This window comes from Arvicola amphibius, chromosome 10 (assembly GCF_903992535.2).
Source record: "Arvicola amphibius chromosome 10, mArvAmp1.2, whole genome shotgun sequence".
NCBI lineage: Eukaryota > Metazoa > Chordata > Mammalia > Rodentia > Cricetidae > Arvicola > Arvicola amphibius.
Genome location: NC_052056.1, coordinates 15,712,808 through 15,731,967, shown reverse-complemented (window position 1 = coordinate 15,731,967; position 19,160 = coordinate 15,712,808). Strand labels below are relative to the sequence as shown.

Here is a 19,160-nt window from a genome sequence, read left to right as displayed (position 1 = left end):
GTAATTCAACATTTCCTCTCATCCACATTTTATCATGTACCCAGCACTGAAGCTGTTTATTGTCATTTAGTCCTCATCAGCAATGAGTAAAGAAGCAAACCTTAAATGATCAACATCTAATAACACTATACAAATGTAATTCTAAAATATCATTTTTTTAATCAAAAGTTTATTGGAGGAGGGACCATTTTTTGTCCTAGCTACCCAAAACCAAAATAACCACACAGACACTATATTAATTAAAACACTTAAAACACTGCTTGGCCCTTTTGCTATAGATTTTTATTGGCTAACTCTTACATATTAATTTAATCCATCTTCAATAATCTGTGTATTGCCACATGGCAGTGGTTTACCGGAAATGTATTAGCATGTCTGTCTCCAGAAGCTCCATTGTTTCTCCCTGACTTTTTTTTTCTGTTACAGCTGAGTCAGGAAAACCTCTCTTAAAGGAACTGCTGCACACTGCCAGCAAACAGAAACAAACTGTGTTAAACTCTGTATTTTTGTGTGTAGAGTTCCTTTTCAAGCTCTCTCAGGTTTTTATTTGGATTTTAGTCAACCACATTGGTGCCTATTTGTTGGAAGAGGAACCGCTTTTTCATCCTGGTTGTCAGAATCAAAATAACCATACATAAACTATATTAATTAAGGCTTGGCCCCTTAGCTCTAGATTCTTATTGGCTGACCCTTACATATTAATTTTATCCATATTCATTAATCTCTGTATTTCCACATGGTAGTTGCTTATTGGCAAAATTTCAGCACATCTGTTTCCAGTGGCTCTTTGGCTTCTCCCTAACTTTGCCTTTCTCCTCACATGCTATAGGCCAAGCCAGTTCTTTAGTCATTAACCAATAAAAGCAACCCATAGACAGATGAACCTCCCACACCAAAATTTAAGTTAAAAATGACTGAGATTTTGAAAATTGTTGAAGTATGTTCTGATTTTTTATATAAATCTCATCTCATGTCCATGTTTCCTTGATTCAGGAAGTGATCCTGTGAGTCCTATAATATCTGACAATGTTTCTGATAAAGTTTGACACTGAAGTATTGTCACGAGTGCAAGTTTGAATAAGCAGCACATAGTGGCATGGGTAGTAAACAAGATCCTGTCTAGATAATAAAACACAATAAAATAGAAAGAAATGTTATTAGCTATCATATGAAAAAACTAACAGAAAAAAGCCAGAGAGAAATCACAATGGCACCTACAGGAGAAGAGACACAAAAATTGTACACACAGAATCTCCATATACACATATCAGCCTTGTGAACATTTTGTCTTCTCTTTCAAGTATTGCCTTGTGCCTTCCTATTGTTGGAAAACTTTTCCTTAGTCCAGGTTAATTTTTTGGATGTACAACTCTAAAGAGTTCCAGGTTTAGTTCCATGGACACTTGTAAGTCACCATAAAATATATAACAACTTTAAATAGGAAACATCAATTATAGTTTATGAGGCTCTTACAAATGTGTGATTTATCATTAATTTTTCTTACGGTATTGACAAGTAATGTCTATGTGTTCCTACCATTTGCAAACCACCATATTTGTTATACTGAATATTTTCTACACTAGTATGGACTGTAATTGGCTTTCCTAAGCCCTTTAGCCTACAGGCCTACTGATTTTGCTCCTCATACTCATTTTTTTTTTATCTCCAGAACCTAGAATAGTGTCTATGGTATATCTTTAATAATATGTAGCTTATCATCAAGGAAAAGTTGGAGATTGTGATACAAATAGAAAAAGTAACTGAGAGCTTTATAATAATACATTATTGATATACAGCTGCTATCACTTTTTAAACATTTAAGTTATGTCAGGAAAATACCATTTATTATATGAGATATCTTTTATGAAGACTAATTTAATTCTTATATTTTCAACAAACTATTCATTGTAAATATAAGGAAAGAAAATGGTATTGGACCTAAAAAATAATGTTAGGGATTTTTATTATACATCTAACGCTTTATTAATTTGTTTATGCTTCCAAGATGAAAAGTAATGACACAAAAGGTTACATCATGAAGTGAAAATAGGAAGAGAATTGTGAAGCACGGAGGGAACAATGAGGAAAGAAAATTAATGCTAATTGCATACAGAGATCTTATACAGAACAAAGAGAATGTTTCTGCTTAAAATTCATAGTACAACTGCTAGAACTGGTCAATGAAATATTCATATGATTCTTAAAAATTAGACAATTTATTTTTAATGAGCTTGGGAGCATGTTCCTGCTGAGGTATTTAACAGTTCCGCTTTGCTTTTATGACTTAACAGTTGACACCAAATTTATGTGACATCAGTAGGGAAGCAATCCTATTACAAATAAGGCTAGCAGCAGGGATGTATAATTGGGTTCAGTGTTCTTCAGGTTTTTTGGGTTCTATGGGCAATTCTTCTAAACTGCCTGAATCAGAAGATTAGCCCGGATGCCCTCAGTCTCTGTGTACCTGTAGGTTTCCTTCTTTTTTTTTTGTATGCCCTTGAGACATCTGCTTTGAATTCTTTTCTCAATACCACCTACTTATCAGTATGTTATGTGTTTGGTAAACATCAATCTGATTCTACCACATCCACTGTTGACAGATGTTTTTGTCCTTCCCAGCCCCACAGTTGTTCAGTCCCAAAGAAATACACATAGGCTTACATTAATTATAAAATGGTTGGTCTATTAGCTCAAGCTTCTTACTAACTCCTATATCTTATATTAACCCATAATTCTTGTCTGTATTAGCCACATGACTTGATACTTTTTATCAGTGAGTCATTCTCATCCTGTGTCCTCTGCATCTGGGTGATGACTGCAGACTAAGCCTTTCCTCTTCCCAGAAATTTCCTATTCTGGTTGCCCCACCTATACTTCCTGTCTGGCTACTGACTAAACTGTGTTTCATTAAATCAATAAAAGAGAAAATCTTTACAAGGTACAAGACCATTGTTCCATAGCACATTCCTTTTTCAAAACAAGAAATATGAATCTAATCTCCTTTGTTTAGCTTGTTTCCTATCTATTATCCATAACAACTTATAACCAACACTCTAAGCAAAGACAAATATCCATAATCCATTTTATGGGAACATGGACATAGTTTTTTAGGCTACTTTTTGCTGATTGGGGGTGCTAATACTCTTACGGGAACCTAAAGAAAATTTGGATTATGTTCAAATCCTTATTGGGATATTCTGTGAGGCTTCAGAATCCCAACCAGCAATCTTGAGACTGTTCTAGATGTAGAACTCAGAGAAAACTCCATCATAAGTCTTCTGAAATGTTAGATCATCTGGGCCATTTACTCCTATCAGAGATTTTTCAGGGGATCTTGGTCCATCAAAGCACATTAGTCTGGAAGAAATCCACAGGTTCTCATCTTCTGTGGAAACAAAAAAAAATGAACCTTTTCTCCAAAGCAACATATCCTTAGACCCAAATTTTAAAGTCAAGGTACCTTTAAAATGTATATGTTGGTTTAGTTTAGCAATATCCAGAATCAAAATCTCTCTATAGTCCAAAATTTCAAAAAAAAAAACACAATAATATACATAATCCAGACTCTCTGTATACATCCCGTCTTCATGTGCCTTAGTTTTTTTACTTCTTTAATGTATTACTATCTGTACTCTGTCTCTTTAAAGACTGTTATATTTTAAAACCATTTACTTCTTAAAAAACTATTTCTTATCTATCCCAAGCCTATGTATTGTTATCCAAAACTAACCCATTTAGTGGTCATTTACATCTGAATTTTTCTTTATAGTGTATTTACTGGGTGGGACAGAAACATGCCTAGGCTAGCAAAAAAGGAGCATGAGCTCACTCCAACTTGGTTACCAGATGAAACAAAACATGCAGTTTTGGGGAGTACACAAATAAAGGAATCCCACACCAGCTTTGAATGGTATACTAAGTTTTTTTTTTAATTGATAGGGAAACTCAACTCATATATCACAACAAGGAAATAGAAATGGGGTCCAACATCCAGGTGCGGTACTTTGGAGGAAGAGGGGTGAGCATGTGGGACAATGGTCTTTTGGTATCTAAAAGCATGCCCCAACTTTATCTAGCCTCTAAGGGCCATTGACTGAAGGAGGTTCCCCATCAATCCACTCCTAATCCTTAAATGAAGTTGTGGTGTTCTCCATGGTAAAATTAGTTTTATCGTACTTGCAAATTCTGTTCCATTGGAATATCACTAAGGATAAAGCCTATTCTATTTTTTTTCATCACTGTATGTGGAGAGTCTGTTTTTGGTAAAGTAAATGAAGAAAACCTATAGAGATGTTGAGTGGATGAATTGATTCATAGAGCTCTCAAATAATAGAAGACTGCATAACTAATAAGAGCTCTTTCAAAGCTGTAGCAGGAGAAACCAGAGTTCAAGCTCAAACTGGGCTTTTAACAACAACTTGACAATAAATATATAAGCACTGCATGCATAAAAATGATGACTACATGCACTGAAAAATTTCAAAGACATGGTGCAAATCAGGAGAGGAGCAAGAGATTTGTCATCTCAAATATGCTTCATGGAACATATGGATTTTATCTTTGTACTGAGTATCAGCATAATAAACAGCATAGATATAAGTGTTTTGTTTGCTTTTTTGTAGAAAGGGGTACTTTTTATACTTTCAATTGGTATATGGTAACAGTTCGTAAAAAATAGCTTCTTAAATAAATCAAGATGATATTATTCTGTAGTTATTCAGTATTGGATTGTTTAAATAATAGTAAGCTCTGAGTGTAATCATTTTATACAACTATGAAACTCTTACACAATAAGCCTATCTAAAATGACCTTCTGTAAGGGAAAAGGATGAAACATTGAATTAAACTTTAAGGAGTTCATTTCAGTGAAGGACAGAGATGATGATGTACAGGCAGACACTTGGCTTTCCAATCATTTTACTTCATTCAGTGGTAGAACCTGGAAGTACTAGATAGGTAGCTAAAATGCCAATTAACCTGTCACAATCAAATATCAGATGTCTTAAATGAATCTCCAGGCAGTGTTGAATCAAAGCCAAAATATAAATGAATTTTCTTTTAGATTTGTATAATGCCTTTTTGTAGCACAAAGAGAGAGATGTCCTTTTGAATGTCAGATATAAGAAGGAATGACTTTGATCTTCTAATAAAATGTCCATAGTAAAATTTACAAACCTAAGTTAGATCCCCAAATGATTTACTTTTCAAGGAATCACATATTTTTAAAGGTTTTTTTCTTTAAAAAGTACATGTTATAGTTTTATAATGATATTGAACTTCAGCATTTTTACTATGGATTGATGTTTACTTAGCATATAGTCAGATGATATCCCAAGTAAAATTCCATTTAATATGGGACATTAAAAAGGGAATGTGTTTATTTTTTAGGAACAATTAAAATCTTAAAACACAGTTTTAAGTAATGTTGGCAAACAATATTTTTCTTAACAGATACTAATCACTGACTTTTCAAAGAAAATATTTATTATGTTGTATTATATGTGTATCAGTATTTGGACTCCATGTGTCTACATACCATGGGCATTAAATGCTTGTGGAGACCACAGTGATTCTGGAGGACAAAAGAAAGTCTGGATTCCTTGGGACTGCAGTTACAGACAGTTAGCAGTACCCATGAGTGGAACTTGAACATGGGTCACCTGGAAGAGCAACCAGTAAAGTCTCTAGCTGAAATATCTCTCTGATTGCATCATTGACATTATTAACAATATAATTGTTTTATTTATTTTAATAAAGCTCAATACAAGTTAATAATCAATAATAAATAAGACCATAAATATTGCACTATTTAGTCACTTTTAAATTAATTATTTTGACTTACAAAATATTTGATTTTTTTCTGTTTTAGATACTATTTTATGGTATATGTACAAGAAAAAAAACTGAAATTTTCTCATACTTATTTAGTTGTAGTTGTACTGTACATTATAGTGTCTGCAATTTGGAAAATAATTTAGTAAAAACATTTGTTCCAGGCAAAATGTAGAGGTCAACAGTGCTGTACTTATTTTTCAGGCAAGCAAGATTATTTTGAATAGTTAATAAAATCTAGTGAATAAATTAAAAGATAGGAGAATTATGAAGTGTAAATACAGATGCTGGCAGCAATAAAGGTGAAATAGTTTTAGACAAGGATGTGAGAGTACTTAGAGAAAGCATAGGATATTCAGGACAGTATAAGTAATTTGAAATAATTCAAGTTGATGGTATTCAAATTGTAAAATGTGCTCAGACAGAAAGGTGATAACACACAGAGGTCCTTAACTGTCAAGCTGAAGGATTGGAGTTTACTCAGAAAGTCATGATATTTGCAGTTACACAGCCAAGGTGAGATGAAATATTCATGAGTTATTATGAAAATAAAAAAATACTGATAAAAATATTCCTAGCATCACAAGAAATGCTTTCTGCATTTGATATGGTTTCAGGCAGAAAAAAAAAAAACATAAGAAATGTGTCTATACATTTTGCAGAATTTCAAAGTTGTTCTGCGTAGTGTTAAAACTAAAAATGTGCCTGTTCCCTCTTAAATCAAGAGAAACATCAATTTCTTTCAAAGAGGTACAAGTAGAAACAAGACAAGTGGAGCACAGAGCTGATTGATTGATTGATTGAAACAAAGTTACTGGGAAAGAAAGTAGCTGAGAATGGTGACAGGTTTAGGTATTCTACATTTAGTAAATTCTATTGTAAGGTAGCATGCTTAGCCCAGACCTGAAATAATCACAAGGAAACTATATTATTTAAAACACTGCTTGGCCCATTAGCTCTAGCTTCTTATCGGATAACAGTTATATCTTAATTTAACCCATTTATGATAATCTGTGTATCACCACATGGCTGTGGCTTAACCGGTAAAATTCCCAGCATTTGTGGCTGGTGGGGCCCCATTACTTCTCTCTAACTCTTCCTTCTTTCTCCCAACATTCAGTTTAATTTTTCCCACCTAACTCTATTCCCTGTGCAGGCCCAAGACAGTTTCTTTATTAACCACTGGTATTCACAGCATACAGAGGAGAATCCCACATCACACGTCATTAAGAATTAAATTCCAAAACCCTACCTAAAGCCAAGCATACTTTACAGGGCATGACAAATATTTCTGTCACAAAAAGAAAACCAGATCTTTTTGAGATGTCTGGATAAAGATAATGCTAGACTCCTATAACTGCAGGCTATTGGGAATATTGTTGTAATTCCATCAGTAAGAGAGACAAGAATATCACAAATTTGTAGGAAACCTGGGCTAGGTAGAGGATTTTTTTCTCAAAATAAAAAGTCTATGCATAATTATGTTGATTTGGGATGTACATCAAATGATCATGCTCTTGAAGTGGAGAACGAATAGAGATAATGGTCAGGTAAAATAGTCTGGGAAATGCTCCAAAATCAGGGGTCAGCATGGATAGTCTAAATAGTAGCAAAGAGAGGAAACCATGAAAAAACTGAACAAATTTAGTAATCATGAAAACAAGAGAAATAGGTACTTACTGAAGGAAGGCTAGTTCTGCTGAATGTCATGACTTTTTGGTTTTCTCATTCTTTTGAAACTGTATGAATTCTTGCATTTTGTTATTCTTTTCATCAGTTTTATAATTTGGTGAATGTCATATTTCTTTAAAGTACACTTTACTATTATTTGTGAGTCAGAAAGTATACTTTTGGTGTAGAAGTCATTATTAAAGTTGTTTGAGAAGATGGCTTTTTTGATAGAAAGCAAATTCTAAGTAACCTGTCAGTATCTGATTATACAACAACAAAAATAAATCTTACTTTGTCCCACAGTTTAATGTTTGGGAAAAGCATCTTTTTATATGAGGTAAATTTTGATTATCCTAAAATTATGATAACATTTCAAAAATGTATAGACATTTCTTTTGAGTTCCATCACGGTAGAAGCATACTCTCATATAATAAATAGAGGTAGAAGCATACTCACATACAATGTTCAATAGGGGAGTTCTTCCGCAAGGGCAGGGATGGGGGGAAATCCACTAGCCCCACGTTGGGGGCCAAATGAAGTGGCATGGTCGATTGGCAGTTATGATTAACCAGACTAGCTTTAATATATAACATTCAGCTTTAATTAATAAAGGAAAGAAAAGGGAACTTACAAAAGCCAAGATTCCAGCAAGGAGCGCAGGAAAAGCGGCGGGCCACACACCTGCAAGATTTTATAAGTAAATATTAGCCTAAGGGGGACACTCCTTACAAACAAGGTGATTGGCTGGGATTCCCCTTCACATCACAGAAGAAATCACCAACAAAGTGAACAAAGCAGCAAGCATAGAATTACACAGGTCTGTACCAGATTATCTGTGTATGTTATAGTGTTTTTGTGGAACATCTTAGTGTGTGAATGAGTGGATTCCTGATTCTGGTGCCCTCTCTTAGGTTCTTTTCTTTCTGTTGATTTGCTTCAGTGATTTTTATTTTATTTCGTTGTTTGTTTTAGATGATTTTATACTAGTTTTCTATTTTTGTTATTACCTTTTAGAGTTTTGTTCTCCTCTAATAAAAAACATAAAGGATGAAGATCCAGAAGTGAAGGGACATAGAAAGAAACTGGGAAGAACTGAGGGACGGAAACCTGAAACAGGATATATTGCATGGGAAAAGAAACTATTTTCAATTAAAGGAAAAAATGCTTAAAAAGAACAACAAAAAGATAATTAAAAGTGGTTGATAAAATATTTGTGAAAGGGTACCCTACATATCAGTGCCTTGTGTACAGCTGATCATGTAAATGAGAACCTGAATACCTTAAATACAGAAATAAATTAATTAATAAATTAAATTAAATACAGAAAATAAACTCTTTGATTTTTAAATGTGTTATCATGTTTTATTGATATCTGACATGATAAATATGAATAATTGTGCATCATTTTCCATCAACACAGGCAAAATCTTGCTTTCTTTTCTGAATCTTTGTGAACAGAGCTCAGATGGCCGAATCGAAGTCAAAGGGCAGCGGGGACATTCGTCACTGCACATCAGAGATGTGAAGTTATCAGATTCAGGGAGATATGATTGTGAGGCTGCAAGTAGGATCGGTGGGCACCAGAGAAGCATGCACCTTGACATTGAATGTAAGTCATATTCAGTGTGTATTGTCATTACAACAACCTTAATTGGTTTAAGAAAATATGACTCATATGAAAATCAAAATGAACAGTTATTACACTTTTTCAATATTCAATGTATAGTTTTATGAGGAAAAAACTATTCAGTCAGCTATTAGAAATAACTAATGGAATCTGTGTACATTTCACAATGATTTGCATTTAATAGTGACTACTATCCTTTGAAATATTTAACTGAAAATACCAGATCAACTGAGCCATACTTGTTTTTGATAACCAAGTCCTTAGACCATGCATTTGTTTGTGTATGCAAGCACATGCATGCATGTACATGAGTATGTGTGTGTGTGTGTGTGTGTTTAAATATCAAAGTCTTAGATATGTAGATATGTTTCCAGTTCTTCCCTATTCTGTTGAATTATTTGGGATCAACGTAAGATATAAAATGCAGTGATGCATGACAATTCTTATACTTCCTAAAAATGTGTTTACTGTCAGTAAATCATTATTGTTAAAAAAGCTGCAGAGAAACCCTGTCTCGAAAAACCAAAAAAAAGAAAAAAGAAAAAAAAAGTATAATTTATAAAAGAAGTTGTCAATAGTTTTCATGACTAGGTAAGTTCAAGACTGTGGAATCCTATAACTACAATTTATATTTATAATATAATTACATGTAAATATAAATTGAGCTTCTCCCTTAATTCATTACAAGGAATTTAAAATAATTTTCTACAAATGCTTTTAAAGAGGAGGAAATGTAAGGTAATTGTCAGCAACTACATCAGGATGCTACCTGATACCTGAAGAACATTAATTGCCTTAGTGGATTTTTTTGAAATATTCTTGCATACATAACATTTTACCATGGTATTTTCTCTACATTAATATCAATAGACAGTAATAGTAACTGTTAATCATGATACAACTCATATTGAGAGTTTCTTTAAAAATAATTATGTTCAATGTGAAAAAACTCTATCATGACATACTAACCAACTGTGCTAATAACAATTGCAAGAAAGCTATTTCATGGGCACCATATGCATCTTAACAAACAACTACCTCACAAAAGCTTTGAATGACTACTAATGCACAAACCTCAGTTCTGCGTTTTCATCAGAGACTTATCTGTTCAAGACATTTGTCCATTTCTTAATCAAGTTGTTTCATTGTCTGTCAAGTTGAGGTCACTATGTATTTTGGCTCTTCCTTCCTATGATGCATGGTTTTCACATATTTTCTCTTTCAGTGGCTTTCGCCTAGCTTATCTTTCAGTCACTATGCACTCTAATCTATATGTATATCAATATAGTACCTAATTCTTATTGTCATCATACAGAAAGAATTTATATAGCTACAATTATTTATTATTCTTATTTTTTGAAGTTAGATATTAAAGGATGAACATGTATACACATTATCTAGCATACATATTTAAATTATTTTTTCCATAGTCAAATTGCAATCTATGAAATATATAATGCTGAAGTTTTATGCATTGCAGTTTGCTTTGTACTTGATGTTCCTATGAATCTTCACATCTATAACTCCTTCACTAGCTTTAGAAATTTAATTTTATGTTAGATTCTGTGATTCATTTCCAGTGCACTTTGAGAAATATCTTCTTCATTTTTCACTGCATGTGTTCATAGACAAACTATTATTTGTTGACATGCTTTCCTTTCTGGAAGATTTACCAAGATTGATGATCAACTTTTAAATTTCACAATTTTAGTGTTTTTAACCACTATCATGTATTATGTATCTGTGTTGTATTTTGAAAGTTTTTATATCTTATCCTCATTATTCCCCTAATTTTAAAATTATAGATTCACTTTACTCTTTGTAAAAAGTTTTTTTAATGTGATATCTTTGTAAGTTATTTAATATATTTCTTATTTTCAAAAGCAGACATATAATATTAAACATTTCTTACAATGTTTTAATCACATTCCAAACTTTGATGCATTTTATATATGCCAATTACTATTTTTATTCACTAATATTTGAAACTTGTTAAGAAATGCATTACAGTGATATTCATTGATAACATTATACAAACACCATTGTGTATCTTAACTAGTTACAAATATTTTGTAGAACTGAAAGGAAAAGCTATACCATTCTTTTGATCTACCTTGGTCCTTAATGTTCTAAATCTATTCACTGCAGATTCAGTTCCTCTCCATTTCTTTTGTGTTGTGTGTATGTTGTTGTGTAGTTTAGTATATATTATCTGCCTCCCTCTGTATTTCAAGGTGAACAGAAATTCATGGCAATCCTCATGCATCAGCATGCAGATAGCTGGGATTACAAGTATGTACAGTCCTGCTGGGCTTTCCTTTCACATTAAGTGTGTACAATATCAATAACCAGAAAAACCAATTCTATAGCTATCATTATTCCTGAATAAACTTCTTGATTTTGGTGAAAATTTTCTGTTGTCCTTTCTCCAATAAGATGGTTTCTCTGTCTTCTAGCCTATGTTTCTAAAGAGAAACCTTTATTCCTTTTACTGTATTTCCATGGGAAAGCACAACATTTTATTAAATTTAGGGGTATGTATTATCTTTGTTATTGCCAATTTCATTAGAATGTGTATAGATATGAGTTTCTTTAATTGCCCTGTTTATCATGTACTGAGATTCTTCAGCCTATGAAATCACAGTTGTCAACATGGCTGAATAGTTTTGGGTCAATTCCAGACATAATTCATCTACCCAAAGTATTTTTCTTCTGTGACTATACATACATGCTCATTCACACATTCATGTGTGTATGAATCCATTTAAAATTATCTCCTAGATGCATGAGGCACTTTTGAAAATTTATATGAAATATCTAGAGATTAATTCATTTAAGTTGTTTTACATTAATTAAACTAACAAACCAGTAGTCCATTTTGTGTTATGGAGAGCATGCAGTGACTTTTTGTTCTGTTGCAGATATTATTTAATTTTTATTTAAAATTTTTATCTTGTTCTTTTTTTATTACATCAGTTTTTTTTTCCTCTGAATTTCTCTTTGTTCATTCAGTTTTTTAGAAAACTATTTGAAAGCTTATTTGAAATTACACCTTTCCCATTGGGTTACACATTAGTTCCTCAAAGGCAGACAAGTTTTCAGTGATGGCAGTAATCAGCAGGATCCAGCTCTATGTCCATAGGAACCATGAGTACAAATTCCTCAAGTGTGTTCCACTCAAACCCATCCCTATATAACAGTGTACTTGCTTGCAATTCTCATTCCCCACAGCTTCTCCTCCCATGAACTTGCAAATATAGGGAGTCCAAAGGCCTTTGAAACCATGAGACATCCATTTTTGTTCCCAACAACTCCCAACCAACTGGGAATGGTCTCATGTGAGGGTGTAATAGTCAAGCTCACAGCCTTCAGTGTTACAGCTGTCTGGCTCATGAGAAATGACATTCAGAATTTTCTAAGTGTAGTTACAAAAAGCCACATTCCAGACTCCAAGCCACCAACAGAAAACAACACCAGAGAGACAACTGAACCTGTTTCTGACAGTGTGGGCTCAGAATAAAAGTGGCTTCTCATCTGTAACACTGTGAAGGTAGAAAGTCCAGCGTAAGTACTCACCATATGACAAGGGGCCAGCAATACCTTTCTGGACAAAAAGTCAATAAAGAGAACCCTTCAAGTCTGTAGTGATGGGAGTGGCAGGCTGCATTCCCGCCCAGCTCCCGGCTGCCTGGCTAGCTTATGCCCCAAAATAACAACACACAAATTGTATTCATTTAAGCACTGCCTGTGCCATTAGTTTCAGCCTCTTATTAGCTAATTCTCACATCTTGCTTTAACCCATATTTAGTAACGTGTGTAGCACCACGAGGTGGTGTCTTACCAGGAAAGATCCAGCATGTCTGACCTGGTGTCTGGCTCCATGGCATCTGTCCCAGAGAGGAGAGGCATGGCGGCTGTCTAACTTCCCTTCTTCCCAGCATTCTCTTCTGTCTACTCCACCTATCTAAATCCTGCCCTATCAAAAAGCCAAGGCAGTTTCTTTATTAACCAATGAGAGTCCTCCATCACAAGTCAAATCCTGTTATTCTCAAAGGGCAATATGTACAAGGAGAGAGGGGAAGGCCTGACCAGGTATACCCCCACTTTATCTCATTAAATCACAAGATCAAACTGTTTAGCGGCTTCAAACTCAGCATTCATGTTCATAGCCTACTCATCCGGCTCAGATTTCAGATCTCTGGCACCTTCTTTCGTTTCTCTTTCACAACTGGAGGAAATATATCAAAAAGTGTTGTATCTAGAATCCAGGGCATTATAGGTAGTTTGGGAACTTTAATAAACTTTCAATGCACAACAGGCAAGACTCCAGGAAAATCTTCAGGTCCCTTAAAGCCAAAGAAGGATAGTCAGACAGGAGTGGAGGTTGAGGTAAAACTGGAACATTTCCACGTCTCTGGTGTCCAGCTCTCCCTCCCGGGAGTTAGACTCAATGTTCTGAGTGTTCCGCACTGGGGCGCTCGTGTGGGTACAAGGGACACTGCAAGTGTTGATGATGTCCTTAGTAGGAACCTGGAGAGAAGGAAGGCTTATTCTTTTTCCAAGATAAAAGAGATCCAAGAACTCTTTCAAAGTGTGTGGATAGCTGGGACCTTTGGGACCTCTCCTGAATGAGCCACGGTCTTCTTCAAGATGATGGACTTCTTAATTCGTGCCACCTGAGATGTCTTTGGCCAAATTTCAGGGAAGATCTTTGGAAGATCTGAGCGAGCCAGATTTCCCCTGGGACCTCTTTGATCACTAGGCAGCCCCTCTGGACCGCATTTGCTGCTCTGACAGGCCTATGATCCAGCTCAATCTCTCCTGTGGCTGCCAATTTATGCTTGTGCCAACCAGGTTTTCATTCATTTTAAGTAGTTGTATTTTTTTATACCTTATGTAACACAGGTAAAGCTTGTCTAGAATATTAGCTCTAAATAAACAACAATTTATTAAACATCTGGATTGTTTTCTGGTTCACAGCTGTTGCTTTTCTTTTCCCGTTGGGATTGACTGTCCTCTTCTGGTTCACTGAATGTAAAGAAAAGTTTAACTCTTTCATGGATACTGTAATTATTGTGCTGTGCAGCTCTAAAACTTAATAATTACCACAAAGTATGTTGACTTATTTAGCATTCATTAAAAGATTTGCTGTGTTGGTTTATATGTGACCAGTGTAAACAAAAGACTGGGTCTGTGTGACATTTCTGTGGCATTTTACACAGAATTTTGGCACTGCCATTTCTGAAATCTACATAGGATTGCCATCATTTCTTACCAGATGGGATGGCTCCATTCTAAAACTCTGTCCTTCTGGACTTGTTGCTGAATCTACATCACCCTGTAGAGGGCCTGTAGAGGACTGGACAAAATCTGACAAAAGGCAGACACTTAAGCTACAGGACAGCAATGGGATTTTTCCATAAAATTATTTATTTTTGTATTTTTTATAGTCTTTTCTTTTTTATTGATCTTCATTGAGCTCTATATATTTCTCTGCTCCCCTCCCTTCCACTCCCCTTCCCCCTTTAGCCCCCCCTTCAACCCTCTTCCAAGGTCCCCATGCTCCCAATTTACTTAGGAGATCTTGTCTTTTTCTATTTCCCGTGTAGATTAGATTTATGTGAGTCTCTATTAGTGTCCTCATTGTTGTCTAAGATCTCTAGGTTTGTGGTGTGTAGGCTGGAATTCCTTGCTTTATGTTTAATATCCACCTATGAATGCGTACATGGGATAATTGTCTTTCTGGGTCTGGGTTACCTCACTCAATATTTTCTAGCTCCCTGCATTTTCCTTAAAATTCAAGATGTCAATATTTTCTTCTGCTGTGTAATACTCCATTGTATAAATGTATCACATTTTCCTTATCCATTCTTCACTCGAGGGGCATTTGCATTGTTTCAAGGTTCTGGTTATGACAAACAAAGCTGCTATGAACATAGTTAAGCAGACGTCTTTGTGGCATGATTGAGCATCCTTTGGATATATATCCAAACATGGTATTGCTGGGTCTTGAGGAAGGTCGTTTCCTAATTTTCTGAAAAATTGCCACACTCACATCCAAAGGGGCTGTACCACCTTGCATTCCATACCAGCAATGCAGGAGTGTTACCTTTACCCCACAACTTCTCCAGTATAAGTTGTCATCAGTGTTTTTGATCTTGGTCATTCTTAAAGGTATAAGATAGAATCTCAGAGTTGTTTTGATTTGCATTTCTCTAATGACTAAGGATGTTGAACATTTCCTTAAGTGTCTTTCAGCCATTTTAGATTCCTCTGTTGAGAGTTTTCCATTTAGGTACTGGCAAATAGAATCCAAGAACACATCAGAACTATCATCCACCATGATCAAGTTGTCTTCATCCCAGAGATGCAGGAATGGTTCAACATACAAAAATCTGTCAACATAATCCACCATATAAAAAACTGAAAAATAAAAACCGTATGATCATCTCATTAGATGCCAAAAAAGCTTTTGACAAATTACAATATCCCTTCATGATAAAGGTCTTTGAGAGAGTAGGGATACAAGGAACATACCTAAATATAATAAAGGCAATATACAGCAAGCCAACAGCCAATATCAAACCAAGTGGAGAGAAACTCCCAGCAATTCCACTGAAATCAGGAACAAGACAAGGTTGTCCACTTTCTCCATATCTAATCAATATGGTTCTTAAGATCCTAGCTAGAGCAATAAAACACCATAAGGAGATCAAGGGGATACAAATCAGAAAAGAAATTAAACTCTCATTGTTTGCTGATGATATGATAGTTTACATAAACGATCCCAAAAATTCTACCAAGGAACTTCTACAACTACTAACCACTTTCAGCAATATAGCTGGATACAGATTAACTCAAAGAATCAATAGCCCTTCTGTACACAGATGATAAAAGGGCTGGGAAAGAATTCAGAGAAACAACACCTTAACAATAGCCACATCTAGCATAAAGTTTCTTGGAGTAACTCTAACCGAACAAGTGGAAAATTTGCATAACAAGAACTTTAAATCTTTAAGGAAAGAAATTGAAGAAGACACCAGAAAGTTGAAAGATCACCCATGCTCTTGGGGAGGTAGAATTAACATAGTAAAAATGGCAATCTTACCAAAAGCAATTTGCAGATTCAATAAAATGCCCATGAAAATAATAGCAAAATTATTCACAGACCTCAAAAGAATGGTACTCAACTTCATATGCAAAAGCAAAAAACCCAGGATAAGCGAAACAATCATATATAATGAAAGAACTTCTGGAGGCATTACAGTCCCTGACTTCAAACTCTACTACAGAGCTACAGTATTTAAAACAACCTGGTATTGGCATATGAAAAGACAAGAGGACCAATGGAACCAAATAGAAGACCCTGATATTAATCCACACACCTTCAAACAACTGAATTTTGACAGTGAAACAAAAAAAAAAATCAAATGGAAAAAATAAGGCATATTTAACAAATGGTGCTGGCATAACTGGATATCAACATGTAGAAAAATGAAAATAGACCCATATCTATCACCATGCACAAAACTCAAGTCCAAATGGATCAAAGACCTCATCATAAAGCCAGCCACACTGAACCTTATAGAAGAGAAAGTGGGAAGTACACTTGAACATATTGGCAGAAGAGATCACTTCCACAGCAGCACAGACACTGAGAGAAAAAGTTAATAAATGGGACCTCCTGAAACTGAAAAGCTTCTGTAAAGCAAAGGACAAAGTCAACAAGATGAAACAACAGCCTACAGAATAAGAAAAGATCTTCACTAATCCCACGTCAGACAGAGGTCTGATCTCCAAAATATACAAAGAACTCAAGATATTGGTCATCAAAAGAACACATAATCCAATTAAAAAAATGGTGTACAGACATAAATTGTGTTTGTTTTCTTATTTGCATGTTTAGTTTAGTTTTCCTTTTATGATCTCTCTGATTGTGTTTTATTTGTAGCCCAAATAATAAAAATCCAGAGAAGTAATTGGGATTCAACTGGAAAACCAGAAAAACAAAGCAACCAAATCACTAGAAAAGTCTTACCTCTCCAAAGGCCGCTCAACTGTAAATAAGCAGCCTAAGCCTGTCTCTACTAATTACATCCCTCTAGTGCTGGGATTCAAAGTCTGTGACACCCTTGTACTGGGATTAAAGGTGAAGCATCACCACCTGGATTTTTTTCTGAATTGAACTTGTGTAGCCAAGGGTGGCCTTGAATTTACAGATATTCTTATGCCTTTGCCGAAATCTTGGGATTAAAGATGTGTGTCACCATTACCTGACAGACATCTTGTGCCTCTGGTCTTCAGGCAAGATTTATTTATTAAAATACACGTAATTTGCCACTATATTTTTTGCCTACAGAGTTACCATATTTTTTTCTTTTTTCTTTTTTTTTTTTTTTTTTTTGGTTGGGGCAGGGTGTAGGTAAGTGACTTTGATCCCTCCGCCAGCTTTTAATTTCTTTTAAACACATAGAAACAGGCTATGGTGCAATTATGCCATCATGATATACATAGAGCCTCCCTATGTTTTCTTTTTAATACACCTTAAGAAATGAATGTGGCCATGTATGGTAGTTTACATGCATAAGATCAGCATTCAGGAAGTTGTGGAATGGAAATCATCATACATTTAAGAGAGTATGTACTGTTTAAAACACCCTGATTTTGAGATTTTTTAAATCTAACTACTGAACATACATCCTTGCTAACTTGTAATAAGAATGTGTACTAACTTTCTTTGGGAAAGACTATAAAACATAATAATTAAAAACAGAAGAGTGAAAATAATAATTATCATTTGTAGTGTAGTCACATTATTTAAAGCAAAGTTCATGAAAATTAAGATAGTGTAGTTATAAATGATGATGAAAGTAATATAACAAAATTATATTGTTTTAAGTAACAAAAAGTTATAGTAATAAACTTATCAGTACTTGGGAAGAAATGGAAATGACTGTTTTAAATAAATACTCTTATAGTACATATGCCTGACATCCATTTGTTATACACACTTCCATCAAAAACACCATAGAGAGTATGAAACTTTTGAATATTACAACGTGTGAAAATAAGTTATCATAAGAAGTCTTTCCACCTGAACCAAACATATACAATGTAACAGTGTTAAGAGTCTGTTGAAAAGAATCAAGCAGGTTGTAATTTGAAACCTGTGTCATTGACTGTGATAGCACTGAACTAAGAGTGTTAAAAGATTAAGCTATTTGCTCAAGCCCCTTTGTGTTTCAAAGGAAGCAGATATCTTGGCATCCTGCCTGTTCATTTACTATGCTTTAAAGGTGTCACCATACTCTGAAACTAGAGTTGAATTAAAGCTGTAATTTGGAAAACAAAGGAGATAGCAAGCATGTGCTCTGTGTTTTAAAGCAATATGCCCCAATCATAGTAAGTCTGATTCTGATTAGGATGTCATTAAGTTCTGTGGCTAATTATTACCTATTAACTAATAATTAGATACAATTGTTTTGTGATAAGTTTAATTTAACAGTTCCTTGATACAATACATGTTCAGAACTACTGACTCTTTCCATGATTTCTATTTGCATCCACTGTCTGATTTTTAATCATGGTTGATATAAGAACAATTAAAAATGCTCTTTCTCCTGACTATAAAGGTAATTTGTAATATTAAATATATTCTAAAGTTAGGTGGACATAATTAACTTTATACTTCAGATTCATCTTGTTTGCATATCTTCAAGCTCTCATGTTTTCATAGAATTAATAGATATGCTTTTTTTGTTTGTTTTGGTTTTTTTTTTGTTTTTTGAGACAGGGTTTCCCTGTAGTTTCTAGAGCCTGTCCTGGATTTAGCTCTTGTAGACCAGGCTGGCCTTGAACTCAGAGATCCGCCTGCCTCTGCCTCCCAAGTGCTGGGATGAAAGGCGTGCACCACCACTGCCCAGCTAATAGATATGCTTTATTGAGTAATTATTTGCTCCAAAATTTGTATTCCCAGGCTATCACTGTGACTCTAAAGCAATTCTAAGCAGCATCTATAGGATAATATCT

The 19,160-nt window shown here is 34.6% G+C and overlaps 1 protein-coding gene across 2 annotated transcripts in view; it reads left to right on the top strand.

Annotated features, from left to right (window-relative positions):
* Positions 1 to 19,160, top strand: part of Ncam2 (neural cell adhesion molecule 2) — a 406,325-nt gene that overhangs the window by 280,010 nt on the left and 107,155 nt on the right. For both annotated transcript variants that reach the window (XM_038345355.1, XM_038345357.1), the window contains exon 9: positions 8,963 to 9,113. In XM_038345355.1, the coding sequence (XP_038201283.1) occupies positions 8,963 to 9,113 (151 nt within the window). The remainder of the gene's footprint in view (positions 1 to 8,962; positions 9,114 to 19,160) is intronic.